Here is a 26,075-nt window from a genome sequence, read left to right as displayed (position 1 = left end):
ACAGTATGCAGCAGTTTTCCCCCGTACGTGATTGCCGAAGGATTGCAGCATCACTAAAGGCTGACAGCAGACTGCCAGCTGCTGTCAAAACGGCCCAAAACAAGACCGTACTAAGACGTGAAAACGGGGGCATCGTCTGTTAAAACCCGAAAAATGTATTTCTTATAATGGATTGGTGTGTCCGACACGAAGCGAGATACTATAAAACTGTGTCGGGAGTAAATCAAATCATAATCTTATATTGTAACGTTTGCCCGGAAATACTTATATGCTGTTTTAGTAACCCCCCAATTATTGAAATCGTTCGCTCCGTTGCTATGCTATCTTCTGTAGACACTCTCCAGGATGATGGAGAAGAAAATGTAGTTACTCGGCCTGATACGGAAAAATACGCAACGCTTTGTCGGTTTTGTGTGAACAGTGACAACAATTACAATGTCCAGTATAAGGAAAGTTAACGGGAAATTCTCTGGAATTAACCCAGCCGTGAGGTAATGTTTAAATCGAGTTGTGTTTTGTTAGAAAATGCTTCACCGTAGCTGCCATGCTAACGTAGCTAACATAACCACTCTCCATACTAGTCGTCGTATCAACGCCAGTTATCGTTATTAATTTTGACTGAATAGCGTATAGTAATACCCACATTATCAACGTTTCAAACCAGCTGAAGTTTATATTTTTTATTAATAAAAACATCTGGTCAAGCTGCATAATAATTGTGCGATCCCCTGCCACTAATTTCTTAAAATTCAATGCATCCCAGTAGAGGCAGTTTATGTTGTTACAATTTTAACAGTGACGTAAACGAAGAATTCTAAAAATTATCTAAATGAATCCTATTAAATAAGTTAATGCTTGATACTATTGAGTATTTTATTAGGTGAACCTCTGTTATACTTATATTATTGCTAGAGGTAGGACTCACCAGACACCCCACAGCACGATATTATTTCAGTACTACTCACGATAGCATATTGTAGCGATTTTTAACGTTTTGCGATATGCTAAATATTGCAATAACGTATATTGTAATTTATGACCTGTTTTCAACTGCAAGTTATGTCCTCAAAGATAAACTTTGACAATATCGTTTTCTAATAGTAAAATGAAGTTAACTCACTTAACTTTGTTTTTATCTTATTTTTATTTTTTATTTTTGCCACAAAATGAGATTATCAAGCATACTGTCAGGAAAGCCATACAACAGTCAGTCTGATATCAGTCTGCAATTAAATGGGCTCAAATTGCCAATTACATGCAACTTCATTAGCTTCCGTAAATGTGGCATAACAAAAGCTTTGTAGCTTTTCTATCTAAAATGTGTCATTAATAACCATGAAAGCCATGACTTTGTACTTATTTATGTTTTTTTAATCATGCTTTTCAGTTGTTCTCGTTTGCGTCAAGTTCAGGCTCTGCTCTGTGGAAGTGGCACTGCGATTCCTGATGGTATCCTGTGCTCTCTTGGTATGTTAAGTCGTAAACTTTGATGTGTCACTTGTTAAGGCTAAAACAAAGTTTGTTAGTCAGAATAGAAAGTGAATTGAAGATTTTCTCTGGCCGCTCCAAAGCCATAAACTTTGTTTATTGTATTTTTCTCTATTTTAGGAATTGATAGCAGATATAATGAGGGGTGCACTGAGCTGGCAAAATACTTGTTCTATGGACTATATGAACAAAACCAGGTGAATCTGGAGCATGGCCTTGAGGAATTTCCTGAAGAAATGCTGGATGGTGAGTGTTGGTCTCCATATGCATGTCACATTTTTGTGCATGGTTTAGTTTTTATCTACTTGACACATCACTTGTCCTTGTGTCAGATGTGATCCTGCTGATTAAGGCGGAGTGTGTTCACCTGTACTGCAACCCACTGAACTACAGTTACCTGTTGCCCTACGTGTCCCACTGGAGAAACCTACATCTGTACTGCATGACAGAAACAGAGGTAAAAATAAATAGATAAATAAGAAGAAGAAGAAAAAAACTATACCTCTCACTTTATTACAGTTCCTGTTTAGTTGATTAAATAAGAAGTACTTAGGTTTAACAGGTTGCATGTTTAACTCATTGACTGCACAATGACAGCACATTTATTGTCATCAATGACATAAAGAGGATTTTCCCTTAAAACGTGTTTCTTTGCAGCAGTGTTTTTAATTCTGTTATTCTATTCTAAAGCTTACATTTACTGTCGTTTTCTCCTTCCACTTACAGTATGAAGATGAAGAAGCAGCAGAAGAATTTAAAATCTCCAGTTTTGTTGCAATGGTGCAGGACTGTTGTCACATTGGAGTACCTTACAGCTCGCAAGGTACATGTTTTTACATTTTAATTTCCCCCTTCATTCACTACTTGTGTCTTTCAAAGAAATTAAAATGTCTTCTGAAGCTGTAATTCATGTTGTTGTGTTAGTTTTATCTACTTGACAGCATGTTGCTGAAATGAGACCTCCCAATTAACAAAACCTCGTTTCTGTTAATTTTAGGACAAATCCAGAAGTTTGATATGTTTATGGTGGAAAAATGGCCTCTGCTTCAAGCTTTTGCTCTGGAAGGCATTGGTGGAGGAAGCTTTTTTACCATGAAATACAAGGTAAAGCCTAACAGCAAAAGAAACAACAATAAACAGAAAGTTCTTGGGATCCTATGCGTCTTATTTTTTTTTGTTTGTTTATTTGTATCTGTACTTATGCAGCTAATGGACATGAGTGAGAATCTGTGGCAGGTTTACAACAGACTCGACCCTGTGTCGCTGGATAATCTCCTCACAGAGGTAACAATGACATTAATTTTCTGTCAGCTTTACCAAATCTGAAAGTTTCTTGTTACTTTTAGTGGCGAGGCCTACAGTACTTCATCATCTGACATCTGAAGTTTTTTAAATGGCCAAAAATCCAGTGCCGTTATTAGGAATATTTTTTTTGACTAGCCATCAATATATAAATCATTATTTGGTAATTAAAAGTCATAGTAAGCAAGTACTGTGGAAAGGTTTCATTCTGTATTTTGTTAGACTTTCTTGTAATTGCTGACGTGATCTTCAGCAATAGTTCGAAGGTTTTTTCTTTACATTGGCTGCTTTTTCACTTTTTCAGTTCAATTAATAACCACCAATTCAATTTCCAATTGTATCTTTAGCCACTTTTTTACTAGCAGTCTATCACAGGAACACATAATTTGTGCTGATTTCCTTAACTGAATCTACAAAAAATATAAAAAAAATAACAGTTTGACAGGTAAAAAAATTTTTTTTCGATCCAACAAAGTGATTCCTACAGCGCTATTAGCCAAAGACGTATTAACTGGGGACGGTGTGCAATGTCTAAAAAACTATCTATGGCAGATGAACAGTATTTGAACGTCATATCAGCTAACACCTGACACAGGACCTGACAGATGCATCTAGTCCTTTAGTTGATCCATCTACTGTTCACTGAAGCCTCATCAGAAATGATCTTGATTGACAAGTGGCTGTCAAAAAGTCATAAAATGCACAAGAACTAGACTGAAAATCAGTGTCAACAGTTCTTATATGTGATGAGCACAAATGAAATTGTTGGTTAAAATTGTTGTCCATACTGTATGTAGAGAGAGAGAGATACAACAGTGAGTTTCTACAACTATCTGTAAAAACATCTGGAACCCCTGTTATGGTTTAGCACTGAATTTCAGCCAGTGGTGTTGGGATCTTACCAAAACTGATCGTGTTATGAATGCAGAAAAGCACAGCCAGATTTTGATCCGCCATGCATTAACATTTAGAAAGTGTCTAGATGACAGCTTGGTGACAGTTTTATTATTCAGCACGTGAATAATCCTAAGAAAGCATAACTGGGTAGAAAACCACACACTGGAAAATTATCACTCATGTATTGCTCCCCAAATTCTGGACCTCAACATTATTGAAGCAGTGGGATCATTTTGACAGAGAAATGGAACAAAAGTCTTTCCTTCAAGAGTCCTGAGGACTATTGCTGAAGATTACTTTAGCATATTATAGAAAAGCTTGTCTAAGAGAGTTCATGCTGTTTTGAATAATAAAGCTGGTCATACCAACTATTAACTTTCAAGCTCATTAGAATTCTAGAAACTATGTTTTATTAAATCCCTGCACCTATTTCCCATTTTCCAAGAAAAACAAAGGAATGAGGGACTCCACGGTACTGTATGTAAAGAGATATGTAGTATTACCTGAGTGCTGTTGGTTTTGTTTTAGGACCTGGTAAACTTTGAGAAACAGTGGAATGGCTTCTTCTCGGGCATGGACCTGGAGAGTCATCTCTCTATCTTGGAGCTCTCTGAAGCACAAGCAGGGGAGGTACATTTATACCTTCATATCCTCACAAAACTAGAATAACTGCTGTGTGATATTTGGAGTAATTTATATTGTTCTGACTTTTTTTTCTGGATATACTTTTTTCCGAAAAAGAGACATCAACTGCTTGTTTTACACAGACGTTGTTGCCAGTTCTGTTGCAAAGAGTAGCAGCTGAAAAAAGATTGTCTGCACAAATTTTATGCAGTTCATAACAAATATAAAGAGTATTTGCAGACAGCAGTTTTTTTTATCAGTCTAACAGAAGTACAGTGTACCTGTATGAGCATAAAGTGTATTCTCAACAATCTACAGGCATTCCGTTCCTATTACCTTCATGGACTGATCTCAAGCAAAATCACAGATAAAAGGTATTCTTTATATTCACTCGTGTGTAAATGTTGAAATGATGTTTATCTGTGGTCTTGTTGGTGTGGAATGAAATAAACACACACCTTTGCTCAGTGAAACATTTCTTTATTTCAGTAAATGTCAGCAGCCCTATGTGCTGTTTGGGAAACACTCTGCCTTAGAAGATCTGGAGAGCTATTTATTCAACTTTCCCTCAGAGAGTCATCAGGTCCGCAACACAGGGCCTCAAGGTTCTGCAGCCAGACACATGGTGAGGAACAGCAGCATAGTGAAGGCTAATAACTTCTCTGGGGTAGAGCAGAGAGCAAGTACGAAGCAGAAATTTAAATCATCAATAAATAATATAACCCTACATCTACACCCATTACTATAAAACATTTGGTAATGACTGGACAAATGCCAAAGTGATTATTAGGTTCAAAGACCTCTGTTAAGACTCCACTATTTCAAAATGGAGTGAATTTTTTTCCACTTCTAATTAATGTGCTATAAAACAAATTACTCAATTAAAAGTGAAAAAATTAGCTGCAGCACCATCTACTGGGCTGCATTTTGATAAGTCATCTGGAGCATGTGTGGTAAGAAGCTTTTCACTGCTGTTACTAAGTCCTCCTGTAAATAAGAGATGTAGGTCAGTTTGCAAATTCTGGGTCTCAACATTGTTACTTGTGTTGTTTGTAAAGTGGGAACGTTCTGCTGTTCATGTCATTCATACAAAACACCTTTTACCCCATTAGATTCTCCAGTGTGTGGCTCCCAAAGGACCTCTAGCCTGCGCTCGGACCTATTTCTTTGGGACTACCCACAACCCATATCTTGGTGAAGTTTATTGTGTGACTTAACTTGTATATACAGGGAGTGCAGAATTATTAGGCAAATGAGTATTTTGTCCACATCATCCTCTTCATGCATGTTGTCTTACTCCAAGCTGTATAGGCTCGAAAGCCTACTACCAATTAAGCATATTAGGTGATGTGCATCTCTGTAATGAGAAGGGGTGTGGTCTAATGACATCAACACCGTATATCAGGTGTGCATAATTATTAGGCAACTTCCTTTCCTTTGGCAAAATGGATCAAAAGAAGGACTTGACAGGCTCAGAAAAGTCAAAAATAGTGAGATATCTTGCAGAGGGATGCAGCAGTCTTAAAATTGCAAAGCTTCTGAAGCGTGATCATCGAACAATCAAGCGTTTCATTCAAAATAGTCAACAGGGTCGCAAGAAGCGTGTGGAAAAACCAAGGCGCAAAATAACTGCCCATGAACTGAGAAAAGTCAAGCGTGCAGCTGCCAAGATGCCACTTGCCACCAGTTTGGCCATATTTCAGAGCTGCAACATCACTGGAGTGCCCAAAAGCACAAGGTGTGCAATACTCAGAGACATGGCCAAGGTAAGAAAGGCTGAAAGACGACCACCACTGAACAAGACACACAAGCTGAAACGTCAAGACTGGGCCAAGAAATATCTCAAGACTGATTTTTCTAAGGTTTTATGGACTGATGAAATGAGAGTGAGTCTTGATGGGCCAGATGGATGGGCCCGTGGCTGGATTGGTAAAGGGCAGAGAGCTCCAGTCCGACTCAGACGCCAGCAAGGTGGAGGTGGAGTACTGGTTTGGGCTGGTATCATCAAAGATGAGCTTGTGGGGCCTTTTCGGGTTGAGGATGGAGTCAAGCTCAACTCCCAGTCCTACTGCCAGTTTCTGGAAGACACCTTCTTCAAGCAGTGGTACAGGAAGAAGTCTGCATCCTTCAAGAAAAACATGATTTTCATGCAGGACAATGCTCCATCACACGCGTCCAAGTACTCCACAGCGTGGCTGGCAAGAAAGGGTATAAAGAAGAAAAACTAATGACATGGCCTCCTTGTTCACCTGATCTGAACCCCATTGAGAACCTGTGGTCCATCATCAAATGTGAGATTTACAAGGAGGGAAAACAGTACACCTCTCTGAACAGTGTCTGGGAGGCTGTGGTTGCTGCTGCACGCAATGTTGATGGTGAACAGATCAAAACACTGACAGAATCCATGGATGGCAGGCTTTTGAGTGTCCTTGCAAAGAAAGGTGGCTATATTGGTCGCTGATTTGTTCTTTTGTTTTTGAATGTCAGAAATGTATATTTGTGAATGTGGAGATGTTATATTGGTTTCACTGGTAAAAATAAATAATTGAAATGGGTATATATTTGTTTTTTGTTAAGTTGCCTAATAATTATGCACAGTAATAGTCACCTGCACACACAGATATCCCCCTAAAATAGCTAAAACTAAAAACAAACTAAAAACTACTTCCACAAACATTCAGCTTTGATATTAATGAGTTTTTTGGGTTCATTGAGAACATGGTTGTTGTTCAATAATAAAATTATTCCTCAAAAATACAACTTGCCTAATAATTCTGCACTCCCTGTATTCATGTTTTGCATATTGAGACCATCTTATATTTACTGTGTTGTCCTTAGTATTTCAGAGACTGCAATATATGATATATTAACCCATAGTTTAAAGCAGTAATAATATTTTACCCTCTGTATTTTTCTTCTCCACAGGAAGTCAGAACACAGAGCAAAAGAAGACAGACGTCTTGTAAGTGTTTAATTTTTAATCTTTCATTTCCCTTTAAGCTGTTGGGTGTTACACGTTTGAGAATATCTAAAGAAACCTTTTATTTTTCTTCAGAGTTTTGTCACAGATTTATTCAGCTGCCATTCAAGCAGTTCTGTCGGGAATCAAATGCTACTCCTGTACCACCAGCGCTACCAAGGTTAGAGAAAAAGTACTTGGATTTTAGCATTGGCTTTACCGCATGTACTCTAGCATATACAGTTGTTCACTGTGTAATCCTTTGTAGGCTAAGGATGTGGCTGAGAACACCTTTCTGATGTCATTGGACTCACTGAATTTAAGCCAGTATCGCAGTTTTCTCAGGTAGCGATTGATTACTTTTTCTTTTTTTTTAAATCATCCACTGTATCAGATCTTAATCAAAGCTTTAAAGAATATATTATATCCATTTGCTCTTGTGTTTGCTCTTTACAGGTCCAAATGTGAATTCACCATTCAAGCAGTGAATAAGCAAGGAATGTGGGTTTTATCCGCACGTCTTCATTTTGTTTGTGGCTTAATATACAAAGATCTGTAGATATACAAAAATAAGGCTTAATTTTGCACATGTTAAAATAGTGCAAACAAAAACAAATAAAGGGACAAAAAACATAAGGAAAATAATAATCAGTAAATCATTTAACATATTCAAAAAGGATTAGGAAGAGGCATAAACTTATTTAACCCCATCCTTCCCACTATTTAGCAACTAATAGTCAGCTCTTTACTTCCTATTTATGTCCTGTCCTATCATAAATCCTTCTTTTGCTATATTATGCACATACGTATACATACACATGTAGTATTGCCCCAAACCTCTGTTTAATCATTTAAATATGTTTAAGCCAGTGAACAGTGTTCTCATTGTGTTATCTGAAAACTATATCCCAAATTGATGCTGTCTTAAAGCTTTTTTTGAAATATTGAAGGTTTCTTATTTGTTTTCAGGATAATTCCTCTCACTAATGAAGACAGCCGCTACGTAATAAAAACAGTAAGTTAGAGAGGCACATTATAACTTGTCTGATCAAAGGTTTTTGATGAAATTACTTCTGTACACAATGTTCAGCATTTGCAATAATTCTACGTTCCTTAAGGCTTCCCTGATTGTCCATGACATCCCAGACCTGCAGTGGGACAGGGGGCAACTGGGATCTGTAGTCTTCTCTGAATCCTTCTTGGAGTCCAGTATCAGCATTCAACAGAGAGGTACAGTACACATTAGATTTGAATAGATTGCTGATTCAATCTGCAAAGGAAGTTTGATATACATAATTAACAGTACAAAACCACTGCAAATCACTGCAAACATAAAAAGCCGAAAGTCATCTTCAGTCAACACAGTAGTACAAAAATATCTTATTTCCATTGCCATGGGTTGTGTTTGTTGTACATCTTGTGTTTGTCATTCTTTGGCTTGTTTTTTGTTTCCCCACGTTAAACGTGTCTGGTTCTTCTCCTGTAGATGGCACTGTGTCCTCAGACAGCTGCTACACCATCTTGACTGCAACAGTGCCTCGCTATGCCTGCTGGCTGGTATGTGTGGTACTGAATGTAGAAATCAGAACCAATATTTGAAGTAATCTGACAGATTTATGCTGAATCTGTGATATAAACATAGCATTTTCTTTGACTTTTGATTTTTTATTGTCATTTTGTTTTCAGATGGAATCTGATGTCAAGCAGTCTGAACAAGCTCAGCAGCTCACTAAGGTAGGTTCCAAAGCCTCTGCTCACAGCACTACGGGTTGCTGGTCTATGTCCTTCATGTACAACCTGATGATCTACATTATTTGTTTTAAGCAGGACGACGATGATACTTGTTTGGGAAAAGTTCTGACTGCAGCAGATGCTGCATATGTGTTGTCCAGCAGCCACCTCTCAACTCCTGAAGAAGGTGAGCATTGTTGAAAAACCTGGGAGGAATTTTGCATTTTCTATTTTGATTTTCCTGCAATCATTCAAAATGTGTTTTATTCAAATTTCGATTTCAGGAAAGATCATTTTCTTTTCTGAGGGACTCTTTATCCATTCTCAATATGGAAGCATCACTATTTCCAAGGATCACATCAACAAAGTCAAGTTTTACAATCCGGTATGCATAAAACTACTCGTTTTATCATATGAGAGCTACTTTTTTAGCTCTCATATGATAGTTCATCTTTACACACCTATATTTATCTGTGCAACATCTGTTAAAATTCTGGGTTTCAGTACCTTCCATGTAAAATTATGACAAAAACACATTATTTTGACTTTCTCATACCTACTTCTTGTGTTTTGTATGTCGTTTTATTACCAGGACTCCAGGACTGTGGCTTCTCTGTTTGTAGAGTATGAGGACAGCTTGCTCCCCCACCTTCCATTCCCTCTCCACAGCTCTGATAGGTGTCTGGTCTTTGCTCTACTTCCAAGGTCTAAGAGCCAGAGGGCCTTCTACTCTAAGGTGAGAGGGGTAAAATTTCATTAGCAAGTTTTTCCATCAAATCTATGACTGAATATAATTTTTGTATTTATGTCATATTTAAGAATAAGTGTTTTGTTTTTGTTTTTCAAATCCAATTTTCAGTTTGTTTGTTTTTTCTTTTTTGTCCTGGTGAATTTATCATTTTAATTAATTAATTATTAAGAATATCCAATTAACACTTCTCTTGTCAGCCCAAGAATTTCATTATTTATTTGTCTACTGTATACTAAAATGTGTTTTAGCCCCCTTTCTTTTTATATTATTCCCATTAAAGCCACAGTTGTACTTGTATAAACCTGTTATCTTATTTTTGTAGGTTTTGTCTGTGTGGAAAAGCTCTGGACTCGCTCTGCAATTCTTGGACCAAGACAACCTGACCTGGAACCAGAAAAATATGTAAGCAAACAGTGCTTGCTTTAGCAGTTTCAGCTATTGTGAAGTATGATCATTTGAGTAGGTAGACAGATAGGTAGATTTGAATCACGGTGGACTTTCTGTTTTCCTCTTTCAGGCACACCAAGCTGCAGAAGCTGCACGACAGTCAGGAGCCACCAATGGCCAAACGGAGAGGCAGCCTGAAGACTTCATACTGTCAGCTGCCAGGACAGGAAATGTTAGTACACACGTAGCAGAGTGCTCCAGAACTGGATCAAACAAGTAGTAAAACCTGATGCTAGGTGTTGCTTAATCATGAGTATGCACTCCCAAAATAGCTTTTAAGCCTGTGTTGCACTGTTTCAATCAGTGTTGACCATCTACACTTCTTAGCTCTGTTACGCTGACACAGAGTATATATGATCAAAGAGCCAAAATAAGAAATGCATTCTTTTTCCCCAGTCTGCATAGCTAGAGCCAAAACATGCATAAAGCACTTCTTTTGCATTGTTTTGTTTGTTAGCCAGTATAATTAAAACTCCAGCTGCTTTAAAACTAGAACTGCCAGCATCCCAAAGTCCTCAAAAACACCAGGAGGGGTCATTTTGACCTCGTCATGCAACAACAGCAGTGATGGCAAATAAATAAGTTCTTGAAGAAGTTAAGTTGTTAATTATCATCTAATTTTTAAACTTTAAGTATTAAAGAAGGTTTTTATTTGTTTTATAATCTATTTAGATAGTTTCATTACAGGTTGTAAAGTTAAAATACAAATTAGAATAAACTAATAAACATAAAAAATAAACTAAGGAACTGAAACTGCTGGATTTGGCTTTTCTGCTCTGGATTTCACTCTTTACTTGGACTCTGCTCAGCTCAGTTACAGTTCCCTTGCTCTTCAGAACAGCCAGCAAACCCACCCAGGCACTCAACTTTTATCTAACTACATTCTACTATATATTAATTTACCGATCATGTCGAGCAAGCTTTTGCTCGTGTTATAGCAGCTTTCATCTCAAAATCCAACTTAGCGTGCCGCAGTAGTGGTTTTGCATTAATTTCTATGGGGTCAAAATAATGTCCTCGGCAGTTCAAGTGGTCATATAGTTTTTTAAATTTTGATCCCACAAATCCCAAAATGATGTAGTGTTCAGTAGTAATGTAACAGAGTTACATGATTTTTAAAATGCCAAGGGTTCAAAATGACCCCATTGGCAGTTCTAGTGTTAAGCATTTGCACCCAATATAAGCATCCTGTGCGTTGTTCCATAATACTCACTGTCCATATTTTGTATTATCAGTGTCATTTCAATTGCTGTTTTCTTTAGACAGTAATGGCATGTAAAAACAATACAGCAAATGCAATCATAGGTTTGTCTAGGCATGTCGGTCTGTGTCAACCACATTTCTGTTCACTGATTCCTGTATTCTGGCCTGTACCAGGTTTCTTCAGCATTTTGCTCTTAGTAGCATTGGTCAAGAGCCCATTATGTATGACCACCTGGGGATGCTCTTTCCCTCTGCAGAGCTTAGGAATATACCCCCTTGTCAGGGAGACAAGGTGAGTATGTTGTCTTAGGATGCAGTGAATCCCTTTCTCTCTCTCTCTCTCTCTCTCTCTCTCTCTCTCTCTCTCACGCTCTTTTTTTTTTAAAGATTGTAGACATAGTAAATCATTTTCTGATTGCTTTCTTATCTAGCACCTAGTTTAATTATAATAAAGCTGATTTAATGAATATCTGATGTGGGCTTTTTTAATGTGTGAAAAGGTTGTCATCACCATCATCACTGGACTGCCAGGAAGCCATAAGAAGATACTTTGCAACTTCTTAGTCCAGCTAAACCACAAATGTGAAAGGTAAAAAAATTCTCAAATAACACAGTAAATACCAGACTTATAACACAAGCAAATATATACAAGTTTCTCAATCATTTCGCTGACAGGTGGGTGGTTTATGAGCCTGCTCCTGAAAGTTTCTCAGCTTCTCATCTCCAAAAGTATTTGTCCAGCTTCTTGGAGAGCCAAAGAGGTACAAAAGGCAAACCCCGTCTGTTGGTGCTCACACCGGGGTAAGAAAAAATTAGCAGTTAAGACTAATTCGTGCTTTAGACCTAAAGAAGATCAATCTTAAGACTTGTACCTTTTAATATTAAAGATGTATTCATCTAATATAAAAGAGCTTAGAATATGAAACTATTAAAACATTCAGCATGTTGAGTATAGAATAGATCAATATTGTTTACATCTGTGAATGTTCCTACTTACAGATATAGAGATGTTCTAGACGTGGTCCAGGCTGTGCTCTTCCATCCTGACCCAGTTGTTCAGGCATGCTTCACAATTGGTGCAGTTACTGCCTGTGTGAACCCTCTCACCTCCTTTATGGAGCACAGGTAAGATTTGAGATATTTCTCTCTGCTATTTTTAAGATATAAAACAATTTAGGATTATAGTAACTATTGGTAAGTAAATCACCATGACTCTGACAAATGCAGAGGACCGCAAGTGCAGTCAGCCCAGTTTCACAGCAGTTAAAGACAATTCATTGATCCAGGTTAACCATGAAAAATTAATTAATATTACTTTTGTTGTATAGTTTGCCATTCGCCTCTCTGTGTGCTTAGTTTCCTGAAACACGTGTTTCCAACATAGATTTTTCTAGCACATGAGCAGATATGCAATAAAGTAATTTGCTACCAACTAAGATTATTTCTGAAATGACTCACATTTCAGCTTGTTGTGCAAAGTTTAAGAGTTTCAGTGAGGTCAAACGCACCAGTATTAAGGGTTTCACTTAGGTATATTTTCAAGCAACATATGAACAGGCCAGATAATTACAGACAGGGGATGCTCATAAATTGTTAAAGTGCTGGAGGTTTCCAGGAAAAGGTTACATGACACTTTTAGCTATTAAAACTCAAGGCTGGGTCCCTTTTACAGAGAGGATCAGCTCTACATTTAATCTCACTCTCCTTTTGTTACAGGCTTTAGATGGAGTTTACACTGTCATAGATTTACTGAGCAGCTCAACACAATATGGCATACTACTCCGGTTGATAGGCTGTTTTTCCAAAGCAGGCCAAGCCCCTGATGCTTTCATACACACAAGGCCAGTCTGAAGGGTCTAGTCTTTGCATGCTTTGAAAACTTGTGCCATCATCTGTCTTCATCAGAACTTTCATTAAAAAATCAATAGACGTTATATAACAAGTCCTTTGTTAGTTAAGCTATAATAACTAGATTCTGGGTATTAAGCTTGACAAATGTTAACTACACATATAAATTCCATGTACTGGTTAGGAGTTAAAGTCTGATACAGGTTAATGCTGGTTTCATCTGTCCAAAGAATTTTTCTGTTAAGGGCTTCTTGAGTGTAACCAGTGGTTGGCACCTTTTAATAAATCCACTGTCATTACATTCAGGAAGGCATCTCTGGATCATAGACTCTATCAGTAACGTGTCTGCCTCCTCGTAAGTGTTTTTGAGTTGTGAGGTGTTGTGAGGGGTCTTAACCATGGGATAAATTCAGTAATCATGGGCTTTAGTTGTCTTCTGTTTTCTTTCATGCCTTTTGGTGTTGCTGAGCTGGTCAATGCATTAATTCTTTATAAGAATACACCAGATTGTTAATTTTGCCATTTTTAAAGTTTTTGTTACGTCTCTTATAGCTTTATTTTTTATTTTAAACCTTATGAGTCCGTCCTCTTGCAAAGATCTCTTTGGACCTAATGCTGAGAGTTGCAGTGAACAGTTACCAGCTACAAGTTCAAAACTGAATCAGCTCCAGATATTTTATTTGTTTCATTTGTCATGAATTAACAAGCGATTAGGCCTCTCATGACCATGAAAGTGCCTGTCCGTCAGTTGTGCACCTAAATCTGAGTCTATGAAAATCTGGGACTGTATATAAAACTTTGGTAAACCCCTTAAATTAAATCTTAAAGTCTGTACTTCAGTTAGATGTTTTTTGTCTCCACTGTGGAGATGTACATGAGCAAAATTCTAAAAATTGTCCGTGCTTGTGTCACAAGCTAGGCTTAATTAATAAATATGAAAGATGTCTTGAATTTCATGCATTAATCATGCAGTGATGACCTTTCAGTTAAACTGCAGTACCTACTTAGTTCAGGAGTGGAAAATGTGTAATAAGAATTTAGCTAACAATGCAGTTAGCAGTGACTTTTCCAATTGAGGCATCTTCATCAAGCCTCCTGTCCCTGTCTGTTGCCATAGATTGTATGGAGGTCTGTGGACCCCTACTATGGCGCTAATTGGATACGGTTAGCCCAGCTTAGGGCTGACCTGCCTGTCACCCGCTTCAGCATAGCCCTTTAATCCCCCAGATCCACATGTGTGGCCAGCAACCCCCCTCAGAGAAGCTCATCAGTCAGTCATGATCTATTCTTTGTGATGGATGCAGACAGTTCATTACATCAGGAGAGGAAAGATAAATGCCTTTCAAATTGCTGATCCCCAAGCCTGCAGGCTCCCAAAGAAGGGTAGTGGTTGTAGGGAGACTTCAGAAAGTGGTGTATAACACAGATCGATATGAAAACTCAGGATACATTGTTACAATGAATTTTAATTAATTAAATTACAGAAAGATGTTCCATTGGTCCATTGCCAGTCAAAGTCCTGATGTCATACAATGAAAAATACCTCCTGGACAAGGCCAAGGCCCATAATGTGGAATTAGTCTGTTTATTGCTGCTCAACGTTGGTATGCATTCATTAGTCAGAAATAGAGCTCTTATTAAGGATGATGTGGTGACACAGGACATGGGCAAAATAAAGAGGGCAGAAAAGTGAATACATTTAAATACACCTCTTGTGTGTTGTTTAGTATGGAACCTATAGTGCAGCAGTGAGCGTCTCAGTCAAAAATAAAATTTGCATTAGATAGTTTCTAGAATATGTTTAATATTTAACTGAAGTTCTCCTCTCTCATTTCTTCTTGTCATTTTGTTTTTTAGGTTTGCTTTTCCTAAACTGTTGGAGCAGCTCAGCCAAGGTTAGTCTAGTCTGTTTCACTGCGCTTTCATTCACCTGTCCAGCATTAAACACAGTATGTTTAATGCTGAGGAAGGACCATGTCGATACATAGTTAGAATTTGTTTTTGTTTGCAGCAAAGTTAGACTCTTCTTTATCTGCCTGTAGCTGCATTATAAATTGTTACAGACCATTTATCAATTAACCAAAGTTTTGTATTGTTTGTACTAGAAAGTGTTGACTTATGAAATATGATGCTCTTTACCTTAGAGTTGCTGACATGTAAGATGCTTTATAATAAATATGGAGGTAAAAACTTTTAGGTCTTAAGCAGCATTTATATAAAACGATATGCTCGTTGTGTATCACTTTCTAGCTGACACATCGTCACTTAATGGACATTTTAGGCTCTTGTTGCCTAGGTAACAGGTAGTTTTTCCTTCCCAGTGTCACCAAGTGCTTGCTCATAGGGGGTCTTTTGATTGTTGGGGTTTTCTCTGTGTTATTGTAGTATCTTTTCCTTAGCGCCTTCAGATGAATGCTGTTGTAATTTGGCACTATATAAATAAAACAGAATTAAAGTGATTAAATTAATTAAAGTGTTTTGTAAATACAACTCAGTGATGGAGGTGAAAATAGCAACAATACTAATACAGTTTATTTTGTGACATAGTAAGTTTTAAATCGTGTTTTTTAGAGATGCTGTTACACACAGTAAGAGCTATAAAAACATTTCACACCTCATTGGCGCAAACATTACTGTATCTTTGAGATGGTTTACTTTCCATTTCACATTCTCAAGTGAAAATTTTCACATACACTTTTTGGGTTTACTGTCATCATATTTCCCATCTTTGTTACTGGATCCTAATTTGGGGCAGTGCACAGGAAAAACATGGAACTGCAAAGGGAAAAAATATGTCGTTCCTTTTTATATCAATCAGTTTAAGCGAGGTGATCAAAATGCATATTCTGCTTTCAGGCAGAAAAAAAGCAGTGGCATGGCCAATAAATTAAATGTAGTGTGAAATACAGTATTTCAGCAGGGACAAAACTGAGGAGATTCTGTATTTTTGGGGAAAGTGATCCATCTTCTTGTGGAATTTTCATTCTCTTTTTGTGCCTCGTTGTATGTCAGGTATTGTGAGTACAGTGGTGTTCACTGGGCTGACAGCAGAGAAGAAGCACCCTCTCATGCAGCATGTTCAGCAGTTGGTACGCTCTGCCAACCCCACTGCTGCCTTCATACTGGCAGAGAGAGGAGCTGTCACCAGGTAGGCGCCCACAGAATCATGATCAATGCTGCAAACAGTCATTTCACTGCTTTTATCTTTGCCTAAAATATTCACTCTAGGCTACATTTTATTCCACTCTCTGAGTCTATGTTTAAATCTTCTGGGTCAGAGCACGGCTCAGTTAACACCTGAATGTGTAATGAAAACTCCCCAATGCATTCTATACTTAATATTTTATTGCTGTGATTGACAGTCTGCTACAGATCAAAGTACTCCTTTGTCACATTTGGTGTTCAAAATGCAAACACATACAGACAGATTACTGGTACAGTAGAATATTAGATGTTGAATATATATTTTTTAATATTATTTTTCTCCCTAATTAGGGATGAAGATATGAATCTGATATTGTCTGAGAGCAGCTTCAGTGAGCCACAGATGCTGAGAGCCCGTTACGTCCTCTACCCTGGATGGTAAGGCACCCATATGTCCTCCTGTGTCGACACACAACCTCTTGGCTGCTGAATGACAGATTGATTCCTGCTTCGGCTTTCCTCAGTCCTGCCTCCCTGCAGTTTAATTGCTGCTCAGCTACAGTGGTGTGTGTATCGGCAGCTGATTGGCATGAAGCCCCTCAGGGCATCTCGTGTTCTATCACCAGTTGCCTCCTGGCAGCACAGTAACAAGCTGTTGGCCATGCAGTTGCCATGTACACAGAGGGGTCTCTTTTCCTTTGGACTATGTCCAGCCAGTCTTCATGCCTCAATGCTCAGCCTAATATGAACTGCTGCTAAATCCTCCCCTCAGATCATACACAGTATCTGGCCAGAGTCTGGCCCGTTTTAATTTGCTCATCTTCAGCCTTTAATTTGTACAGTTTGTGTATATTGGGGTGTGTTTAGGATTCTTCTTAGATGCCCTCATATCAAGGAGTGAGAAATGTTTGTTTTGTTTATACCTGCTGTTAAAAGAATCTGCATTTAGAAATTTGTCTTGCATTTTAGCAGCAAATCACATACACTGGCCTCTTCAATGTGAGCAGCTGGTTGAGTAAACAGCTTTCCAGCCAAAGACAAAATGTAGCACAAACATTTGGCTTGGTCTAGATTTAACTTTCACGTGTTCTGTGTTCCAGGTGCAAAGGGCGCTTCTGCTCTGGTTCTGGGACTCTGGTCCTCACCCAGCAGCGCGTGGCTTTTAACCGGCCCCTAGAGAGGCCTCTATTTGTCGCCCGCTGTAAAGGTGAGATGGAAAGAAGCCCCCTGCCTCGTGACAGACTCTCTAGATATGAGATGGAAGGATTTGGTTGTGATTACATGAGCTGCCTTCCCTCCGAATATGGAGGTGTTGAAGTAATTATCAGCCGTTGCTTTGAAGTAATCTGTACTCCCAAAGGATGCCTTTAGCTTCTTGTCACAAACTTGCTTTCTAGGAAATTTTCACTTTACATAATTTGCTCGACAATACTAAATGATAAAACTCTCATTGTTTTTCTGTAGCAATCAAGTCATCGCTAAGGCCAAGCCCCTTCCAAGGAAATATGTACAATGTTTGGGGAAAAGTGAGATTTTCTGGTAGGATTCACATATTTTTCCTTTTGATTTTACTCTTTATAAAATATATTTGCAATATACTTCTGCTAACTTTTTAAAATTTCAGATCTTACTTTGAAGAACTTGCTTATGAAAAACATGACAAAAAACAAATGTGACTTCTTTCCTTGGGAAATATTTTAATCTACATTTGCATTTCCCAGTTTGGGGAATCATTAGACAAAAGGTTTCTCTCAAGGCAGGAAAGAAGCTCCTGACGGTAGGAATTTTGCTTGGTTGTTGCTCTGGTGTCTGGTGCTTAGAACTCAGCCCATATTCCACTAGTTTGGTTTGCTTCACATAATTTTCTCACTCTTTTTGTTATTTTTTATTTTAAGACGTGTGTAGAGTTGTTGCATGAGGAGAAAGTGCAGGTGCCTGTGAGATGTTCAGCGAGCGTGAATATATTTGTATAGTTGGGAAGATAGAGTATGAAACCAGTGTGGTGCCTGAGACTACGACTTTCCCTTAATGTATATTTTAGTAGCTGCCTATTGGGTAGTGTATCATTTACATCCATGTAGTTATTTTGTTTGAGTTTTTCTATTTAGCTGATATACATCCAACACATATTGTTGAAGTGGGACGTATTTATCTTGTTTTTATCTGGTTTTGTACACACGGGTTCTGTAGCCGTTTTGGGAACAGAAGCCCTGTATGGATGTTAAAACATTAACACTCCACCAACAGCATGCTGGTAACATATGAAGCTGCTGTAGCAGGTGTTAGACAAGGTGTGAACTTTACTGAGACTCAAATCTGAGCTACTTCATCTGTGAAACCTCCAGACTCAGACCAGCTGATGGAAGTGAGCTACAGTGCACTGAGTGGGAACCTGAGAATTGTCCCTGAAGACAACAGTGACCCTCTGAGTCAGGGTCCCAAAGAGACCAACACCTCCTGTTTCCTAATCTTTGATGGTGTTGGTCTCACTGAGGATGGACTGAAGGACTGGTTAAGACTGTGCGCCAAGCAGGTAGATAGTGAACACTGACACTCATGTATAGACATGTTATCACACAACATCAGTCAGGTTTAAGAAAAATAACGTGTTGTTTCTTTCTTTCTTTTTTTTACATTTACAGAAGCAGGCAAAGAAAACTAAGAAGACCAAAAGTACCCTTTCACCACAAGAAATCAAGAGCATCCATGTGAGTCTCCACTTTCTAACATGCTCAGAACTATAGGGACTATGGGTATAATTAGGTATAAATATGGTATATAGGTATAAATATGCAGCAGACTTTAGAAACTAAAGATGAAAGCACGCCCTCCTTTTTTGATCTACATACATGCCAGTATGTTCACGTTTATATATTTTACATAATTTCATGTTTACCAGTTTTTTGTTTCCAGAACAAAATCATAGCTCAGAGTTTGGTTTTATCACTGTGTGATCAAAAGTTGTAGCCGTTTTAAAAAAAGATATGTTTGTTTCGAAATAAAATCAAAACATTTTACAAATTAGAATAAATTAACCACATTTATACACACAAAGGATTATACACACATCTGATAAACAATGAATGCACAAAAAACTCCCAAGGTTACCATTAACGTTTGCTGATAGAGATAGTTTTCTAACTGATGTTAAATATGGGTGCCATTGTTCTTTTTTGTGGTCTGTTTTTTATTTATCAGATTTTCCTAATTCTTAAATATTGGGCTAGATGAGGGACTTGTGGCTTTTATCAATAATCTTGACTGAACCTGATGTCATATGTTTCTGTTTAGATGACCAGACATTTGGAACCTCTTCCACCAGGCTACTTCTACAATGGTTATCAATATGTTGACATCTTTGGAGATAAAACAAACTTCCATCCCAGTATCCTTTTCACAAGGGTTACTGTAAAACTGTATGTCCCTGTCATTAAGGCTTGAGAATAGATGAGTATGACTAACACTAAAACAAAAGTCTGAAATAGTTGTGAGTCAGTTTGATTTGACTGACTGACATTTTGACACAGAAGAACAGTGAAATATATTGAGATGCATCTTTATATACTGCTCTGTGGAGTGATTGTGTTGCAGTTTTCCTTACACTGCTGCTACCCTAGACATGGAGGAGTTCATTAAAGAGTATATCGCTGAGGCCAACAAGGAGATAGAGCAATTCAACTGTCAGCTGGAGTTGCAGGGACAGCCCGACCTCTTTGATCCGTGATAGAATCTGCGTGTATGTTCACTCCGTCTGTCTTATTTACCTTGTAAGGGAACCACTGTGGGGTGAGGGAGGGCAAAGGGGATATGTGCTGAACACTCCACTAGAGCAGTCAGTGTGTGGTCACACCTCATGTATCTTCACAAGCCGCTTCTGCTGGAAGTCCTTTGATTATTTACTTTATCATTTTATTTCTTGTTTTGAGCCTTCAATCATCAACAAAAAGGTGGTTATGTGATTGTATGGCTGTTTGCCATGCTTTAGACTACGCTAGCATTAGCACTTTGGTGAGTTGGGTTTCATTGTTATGGTAGGTAATTTAGATTAAGACATGTTTGTCAAGAGATGCAATTTGCTCACAGCTGTAGACAAATCTGAACAAGCACCACACAAATCTCCACCTTTAAACCAGTATGATTATACCACTGAGTCTGCAAGCTATGCGAATTTCACAATTGAAGGGAATTTCCAGCCACAGACTCCTTGTGTGTTTCTGTTTATCACAGTTGGCAAATTAATGCCTCTATTCCTGGGCAGGCGTGGATAGCCGTGTGATTCTGGTGGGCTCCCTGGTGGGGTTTCTCAAGAATCGCTCCTCCTCTGTTGTCACCCAATCCGTGGTCCACCTGTTAGCTTGTCTGCAAGCCACACTGCAGCAGAGGAAGACTTGATCATTGAGTTGTAAACATTGGACAGCCTGTTGGCCACAGACAACTGATGAATGATGCCATTAATCGCATAGCTATAGACCGTCCCAGTGCTTTATTTTAAGACATGTCAAGGGAATCTTACGAAAGTGCAATTAACCAGATTTCAATTCCAGCAGCAAAGTGTTGTAAAACAGCTGAGGCTGTCATGAAACATATTGAATTACTGGGGTTACCGAGGTCCTCCACAAACTTCATCATAGCACTGTGTTCTGTTTGTTGTAATGTTAGTTAGTTTATACCAGCACATAATAATAGACACAAAAAGTTAAGACAGCCAGAAGTGGATCATTCATTGTGCCACTATTTGCTGAACATTCACACATCCCCCTGATTCTTTTAAGTGGCAGCATTTGGGGAGGACAGGGAAAATGAAATAAAGTGGGGGAAAATACTGCTTTATTAAATTGTTTGGCTAGATTAGGGTTAACATGAGTAAAGCAATTAGTAAAAGGTATAAGGCTTTGTATCAGTGGTGTGATGTTGCAGAGACTCAGATTTACAGCCTTGTTTAAATGAGTTATTCCACTGTTTGCTCTGCGATTGTGTGTCACACTAATGTTTTATGCACGTCTTCCTTTTATCAGGGTTCCTACATGGGTTTGGAGATTCTGTGACCTGTAAGAAAATGTGTTTAATAGGCAGTCATTTCTCTGGGAAAAGCTGCGACAGCTGCATATTTAAAGAGCCACTAATCTGTGATATTTGTACTGAACAAGTATTTCAGTGTAACAGCTTCAAAAATATATGAAATTTTTTAGGTGCAGAAAGTGTAGGAACCCTGCTGCAGTATCTGGAGATTCAGTGGCTTTCATTCATTATGGGGTTAGCAGTGTAATATATTAGTACAATCCAGTTCACTAATATGCTTTTAAGAAATACTGCTGCAGCTATAATTGCATGATATATTGCAGTGGCTGCTGTACCAAAAAAAAATGTCTGTAATCGGTGAGACCTCTGAGATTTACAGATAAGAGAGGAAAAATGTTTCTGTTCAGTCTGTTTCAAGTCTACAATCAAAATTTTCCACAAATGGAGGGGACGCTTGCTAATGAGGTGAACATTTGCTGTTATAATCTCCTTTAAAAACATATTTTTAGATCAGTGGTGACCTCAGTGTGTTATGGGTACCCTTCATAATTCTGGCTGTTATAGTTTGGATAACTGTCTGACGGTGCTTTTTTCCTTTTCAGACAAAAACAGTGTGATTACATCATTAGCAAGTTTTGGGGGTTTCTTCCCCCCAGGTGACCTCTCATCTTTGCAGATTTAAGTGATCCAGCACTGCTAGCCCCATCCGTCCACTTTGACCTGAACAAGCCATATAGTCTTAGGTGTACTAGGTGTGGAGCGATCATGCATAGTTTTAAAATAGCACATAACCTAGCGGTGAAGTCCATCTTCTACCATGTGTTGCTCTGACATGTTCCAGAAAAAAAGGGGGGCTCACGAGGAAGGGAGGAGCTCAAGTTAGTCATTCCATTAGCTCCTCTCCTGATGTTCTTCTCTTTTATTCTATGAAGAAGTGCAATTGTTCTTTGTCTTTTTATATATTCTACTTACAGTACCCTCAAAAAGCTCTTTAAGGACATAACGGAGGAAACAAATGAGCTGCTAAATTCTCAGTCTCTGATTTTCTGCGGTCTGCTGGATCCTCACTTTCAAGTGCTCACAAAACAAGTCAAGGGTTTGGTGCAACATTAAATGCCGCTTGGAGGGGAGGCGGGGGGGTATTACCTCTGCTTACAAATGACGGATAACAAAATGCACACAGATTACAGTGCTTCTTTTAATGGAGTGGGATAATATATAACTTAAATCCTCTGGTGACAAAATGATAACTATCGTTTAAGCTGGATGTTCTTTTCAGCGTTTCAGAGATGCACTCTAAGCCGTCTGTTTGCAACAACAGTTGCCGTCATTCTGTAGTTATGTAATACTGCAGAGAGTTACCTTGAGTGACAGTGAAATAGTTGTTAGGAATATGTATGGGAGACCACTTTGAAAGCTGCTTTATGTCCAAGAGCAGAGATGTTGTAACCTTAATTGGCCAAGAGATCATAAAGTGGTCCTTAAAGAGGTGAGGGTTATGTAAGATGTTTGTGACTTTTAAATGAAAGCACTACTAACAGTGTACGCTATAATTACTACTACAAATGTGTCTACACTATTTTGCATGTTTGAGATGTCACGTGAATATACCACGAAATATACTCTGACACAATTGCCTTTCACCAAACTGGTACAGCAAAGAGAAAATAATCGCATTTATTTTACATATCTGCTAAGAATTTGAATGACCTCTAAGCAACAAATAGTATTTTTATAAGACCGTGAATTGAGCATTCAAGGTGCAAAACAAAACATTTCCTTTCGCACAAGCTTCAAAAAGCAAAAGCAGATGCAAATTTTTTTGTAGAAAAAACAAACTTGAGAATCTGATAAGTTGTGAGACATCAGGTTTCTCAGATCCAGCAGTGCCTTGGCTACAGCTAAGAAAAGCAGAGATTAAAGCTGCATTCAGAACTCCATCCCTCTCCCTTTCACCAGGGGAGGAGGTGTTGTCAGGCGAGGATCTGTCCTTCAGCAGTGTTGGTGAAAGGAATCCATGGAGTCGTTCTTTAAAGCAATGTGTTTTTACTAAGCCAGAGGGTAAAGTAGTCAAGGTCACACACAGGGAGGCCGCTGGCTGGCTCAGGATAATTCAGGTATTCTCACTAACAAACCAAAAATATGGTGTAAAAGGGGCAGGGCACCACAGCAGCTCTGATTTATGTTCACACGTACATTTCTTTTGTGTCTTTCGTTCAAGTTCATTTGGTCTTTTAAATGAAACGCACATTTTTGTCTCAGTTCTTTTAAGATCTAGAAAATGTTATTCATATGTTTTTATGATACGTGTCTAGCACAAGCTGGGATACAAAAATGTAAAGCTTTGCATCAGAGTATGCCCCACCCCTGTGAAATAAGCAAAAAGGAGGATTGAGTTTGTGACTAAAGTTGGGTGGTTCCTCCTTTCTTGCACATGGGACCCCCAGAGAGCCCTCCACAAGCCTCTCAGTGTGACTGCTACGTAGCTCTCTGGCAGACTGAGCACTCTGGTGTCTTCATCCTGTATGTGGAGACTAGCTATTTTGTAGCTGAAGTTATAGGACAAAAAAACAAAGTTTGGTGTTAATTGGTTATTTGGGAAGGACGGAAATGTGACGTTCTCGTACTGCAGTGTGATAATGCAGTGTTAAAGGTTTTTCTGTTCTTTTCTAGTTTGGCTCCAGTGTTCAAAAAAGGGGCCAACCTCTAAAAGTGGAAGTGGATCTTTTTATGGTGTTTTTGCGCTTATTTGAAAAAATGCGGCTCGCAAATGGATTTTTGACTGACCAAATATTTCTCAGGCCTCGGGGACTGTTGATACTAATTGTTTGAGGTGTTCTGTTCTGAGAAGGTTAAATTCTCGGAACTTCTTACAGACAGCGAGGAATTTTTTCAGGTGTAGTTATTATTATTTCTGTGCCCAAGATTACAAATTTGCCCTTACAAACTCAAGTCTTAAAGAAAAAGATGGAGGTGAAGTTGTGGTTAATGTCTTGTGTCTGTAGCTACATAGCAACAGGCTGCACGGTCGCATACAAAATGAGGATGTTGTAATTTATGTCAAGGAACAGTTACGATTCAAGTTGGCAAGCATTTGATTTCACGATGGCAGAATTAGATCTCAGCAAAGGGCTCAATCTTTTTCTTCCCTATACAGGCCGTCCAAAGTGAAAGGGGAAAAAAAATAACTTTGTAGTGTGATGGGAAGCAAAAAACAACTTCAAAAGTGCCAAACTGACTTCCACGTCTTGTTTTAAGAGTGTTCACAGAAAGTGAGCAAAAACAAATTGCATTTGCACAAAACTACTGTAACTTCTGTTTTTCTTCCTGTGACTGATGCTTTTATAAACTAATTGTTGTATTTATTGCACCACGTAATACATTAAATATTTATAAGTTTAATGAGTTTGTCGTCTTTATCATTTCATTCAACATGTAGTCATTTAACCTCCTAGGACCTGGCGTCCACATATGTGGACATCACATTTTGGGTTGTTTAGACCACAATACTAAATTTTGCTCTACAAGGGCCTGATATCCTCTTCTCAGAAACTACATCAGGTAAAAAGATAATTCTTTGTTTTTACATTCATCAGGTCCGAAATAGCAAAGAAATTAAAAATGCATGCCATGAAAGAGTTCAGGTCTTAGGAGGTTAAAGGTCTGAGTTACGTCGCACTCTTATGATTGTGTGATGGACTTGAGAAATGACGGCTGGAATAGCGCAGAGAGAACAAGAGGAATCCTGCCCCACGGATCCCTTTATTTCCTCATGCTGTGTGAAGATAGTCTGTGTGTCCTTGTATTGTTGCCAGGCAGATACATTCGTCCACATGGCTAACCTCTGACATCAGCGTTTCCTCGCCTCTCTTCTGCCACCACTGTGCCGCCAGTTTCTCCCCAGCGACTCAAAGCAAGACTACCCGCCCAGATACACTTAGCACACTCAAAACACGCTCTAGCCATATCTCTTCCACCATTAGTTGCTCTTTTTTTCCTCCCCACCCATTCTATTGTTGTATTTTTACCGAGGCACTGAACTGAGGCTATTTGTGGCCTATTATGAGGGCCACATGTAAACACTCATCGCTCTCGCTGGTGTCTGCCAAAGCCTGCTGAGTGGGTCCAGGACTCTACAACAATGGACCACTGTGCTAGATGTTTTCATTTTTACAAAGTGAAATTCTATGGAACTTATTTTTGTTTATACTTTAAGGCCAGTAAAGTAAGAGCTGTCTAATTTAGCACTCCTGTGAAGCAAATCTTCACAAGTAAATCCTAATTAGGATAACTAAGTGTACATTATCTTTTCAATTGTTACCACCTAACATTTAGATTTAAAGCAGGTTTTGAGGATGTAATGGTCATTCTATTAAACAACTACATTTTGTCAGAGTGTGTGCTAAAGATAGGGGAGGTTTGACCTGTAAAAACAGTTGTCGTATACAGTAATGCTATGTAAAAGCAAACAGCAGAGCTAAGTCCTGCTAAAGAAGCTAGCTGCCAAGCTTGAGAACTTGTGGCAGTTATTCCAGAAGCTACCAGGTAAATCAGTGTAAGTAAGTCAATTGTAAAACGACCATTAACAGGCCTTTATCGCATAATTAACATAATTTGGAGACTTACATTGCAACGTTGCGTGACTGTGACCGCAGAAAACAA

The 26,075-nt window shown here is 38.5% G+C and overlaps 1 protein-coding gene across 2 annotated transcripts; it reads left to right on the top strand.

The window, feature by feature from the left end:
* Window positions 1-325: 325 nt before the first annotated feature.
* On the top strand, window positions 326-24,815 carry dnaaf9 (dynein axonemal assembly factor 9). Of its 2 annotated transcripts, none has more exons than XM_031750949.2 (37): window positions 326-491; window positions 1,388-1,467; window positions 1,609-1,734; window positions 1,821-1,945; window positions 2,215-2,311; window positions 2,486-2,592; window positions 2,695-2,772; window positions 4,216-4,317; window positions 4,630-4,685; window positions 4,801-4,936; window positions 5,424-5,505; window positions 7,237-7,273; window positions 7,367-7,451; window positions 7,539-7,615; window positions 7,727-7,771; window positions 8,240-8,285; window positions 8,389-8,500; window positions 8,757-8,827; window positions 8,957-9,004; window positions 9,098-9,188; window positions 9,286-9,386; window positions 9,594-9,737; window positions 10,075-10,154; window positions 10,270-10,371; window positions 11,577-11,694; window positions 11,903-11,991; window positions 12,078-12,203; window positions 12,402-12,527; window positions 15,108-15,145; window positions 16,263-16,398; window positions 16,746-16,832; window positions 17,495-17,601; window positions 17,859-17,933; window positions 18,740-18,927; window positions 19,037-19,102; window positions 19,686-19,779; window positions 20,012-24,815. In XM_031750949.2, the coding sequence occupies exons 1-37, from the start codon at window positions 436-438 to the stop codon at window positions 20,116-20,118; spliced, it is 3,441 nt and encodes a 1,146-aa protein (XP_031606809.2). In that variant the 5' UTR covers window positions 326-435; the 3' UTR covers window positions 20,119-24,815. The 2 variants fall into 2 exon arrangements, with proteins under 2 accessions (XP_031606809.2, XP_039459355.1); XM_039603421.1 differs by having other exon boundaries at window positions 9,095-9,188.
* Window positions 24,816-26,075: the final 1,260 nt, after the last annotated feature.

The sequence above is a fragment of the Oreochromis aureus genome, linkage group 19 (assembly GCF_013358895.1).
Source record: "Oreochromis aureus strain Israel breed Guangdong linkage group 19, ZZ_aureus, whole genome shotgun sequence".
NCBI lineage: Eukaryota > Metazoa > Chordata > Actinopteri > Cichliformes > Cichlidae > Oreochromis > Oreochromis aureus.
This window is presented reverse-complemented; position numbering and strand designations above follow the sequence as displayed.

Bases quoted from the DNA above. Each gene is read 5' to 3' on its own strand.
- dnaaf9 (XM_039603421.1), top strand. From the start codon at position 436: ATGTCCAGTATAAGGAAAGTTAACGGGAAATTCTCTGGAATTAACCCA. The intron at 7,772-8,239 runs GTGGGTTTTATC...ATTTGTTTTCAG, and splicing joins GCAGTGAATAAGCAAGGAAT to GATAATTCCTCTCACTAATG. The intron at 19,103-19,685 runs GTGAGTCTCCAC...GTTTCTGTTTAG, and splicing joins AAGAAATCAAGAGCATCCAT to ATGACCAGACATTTGGAACC.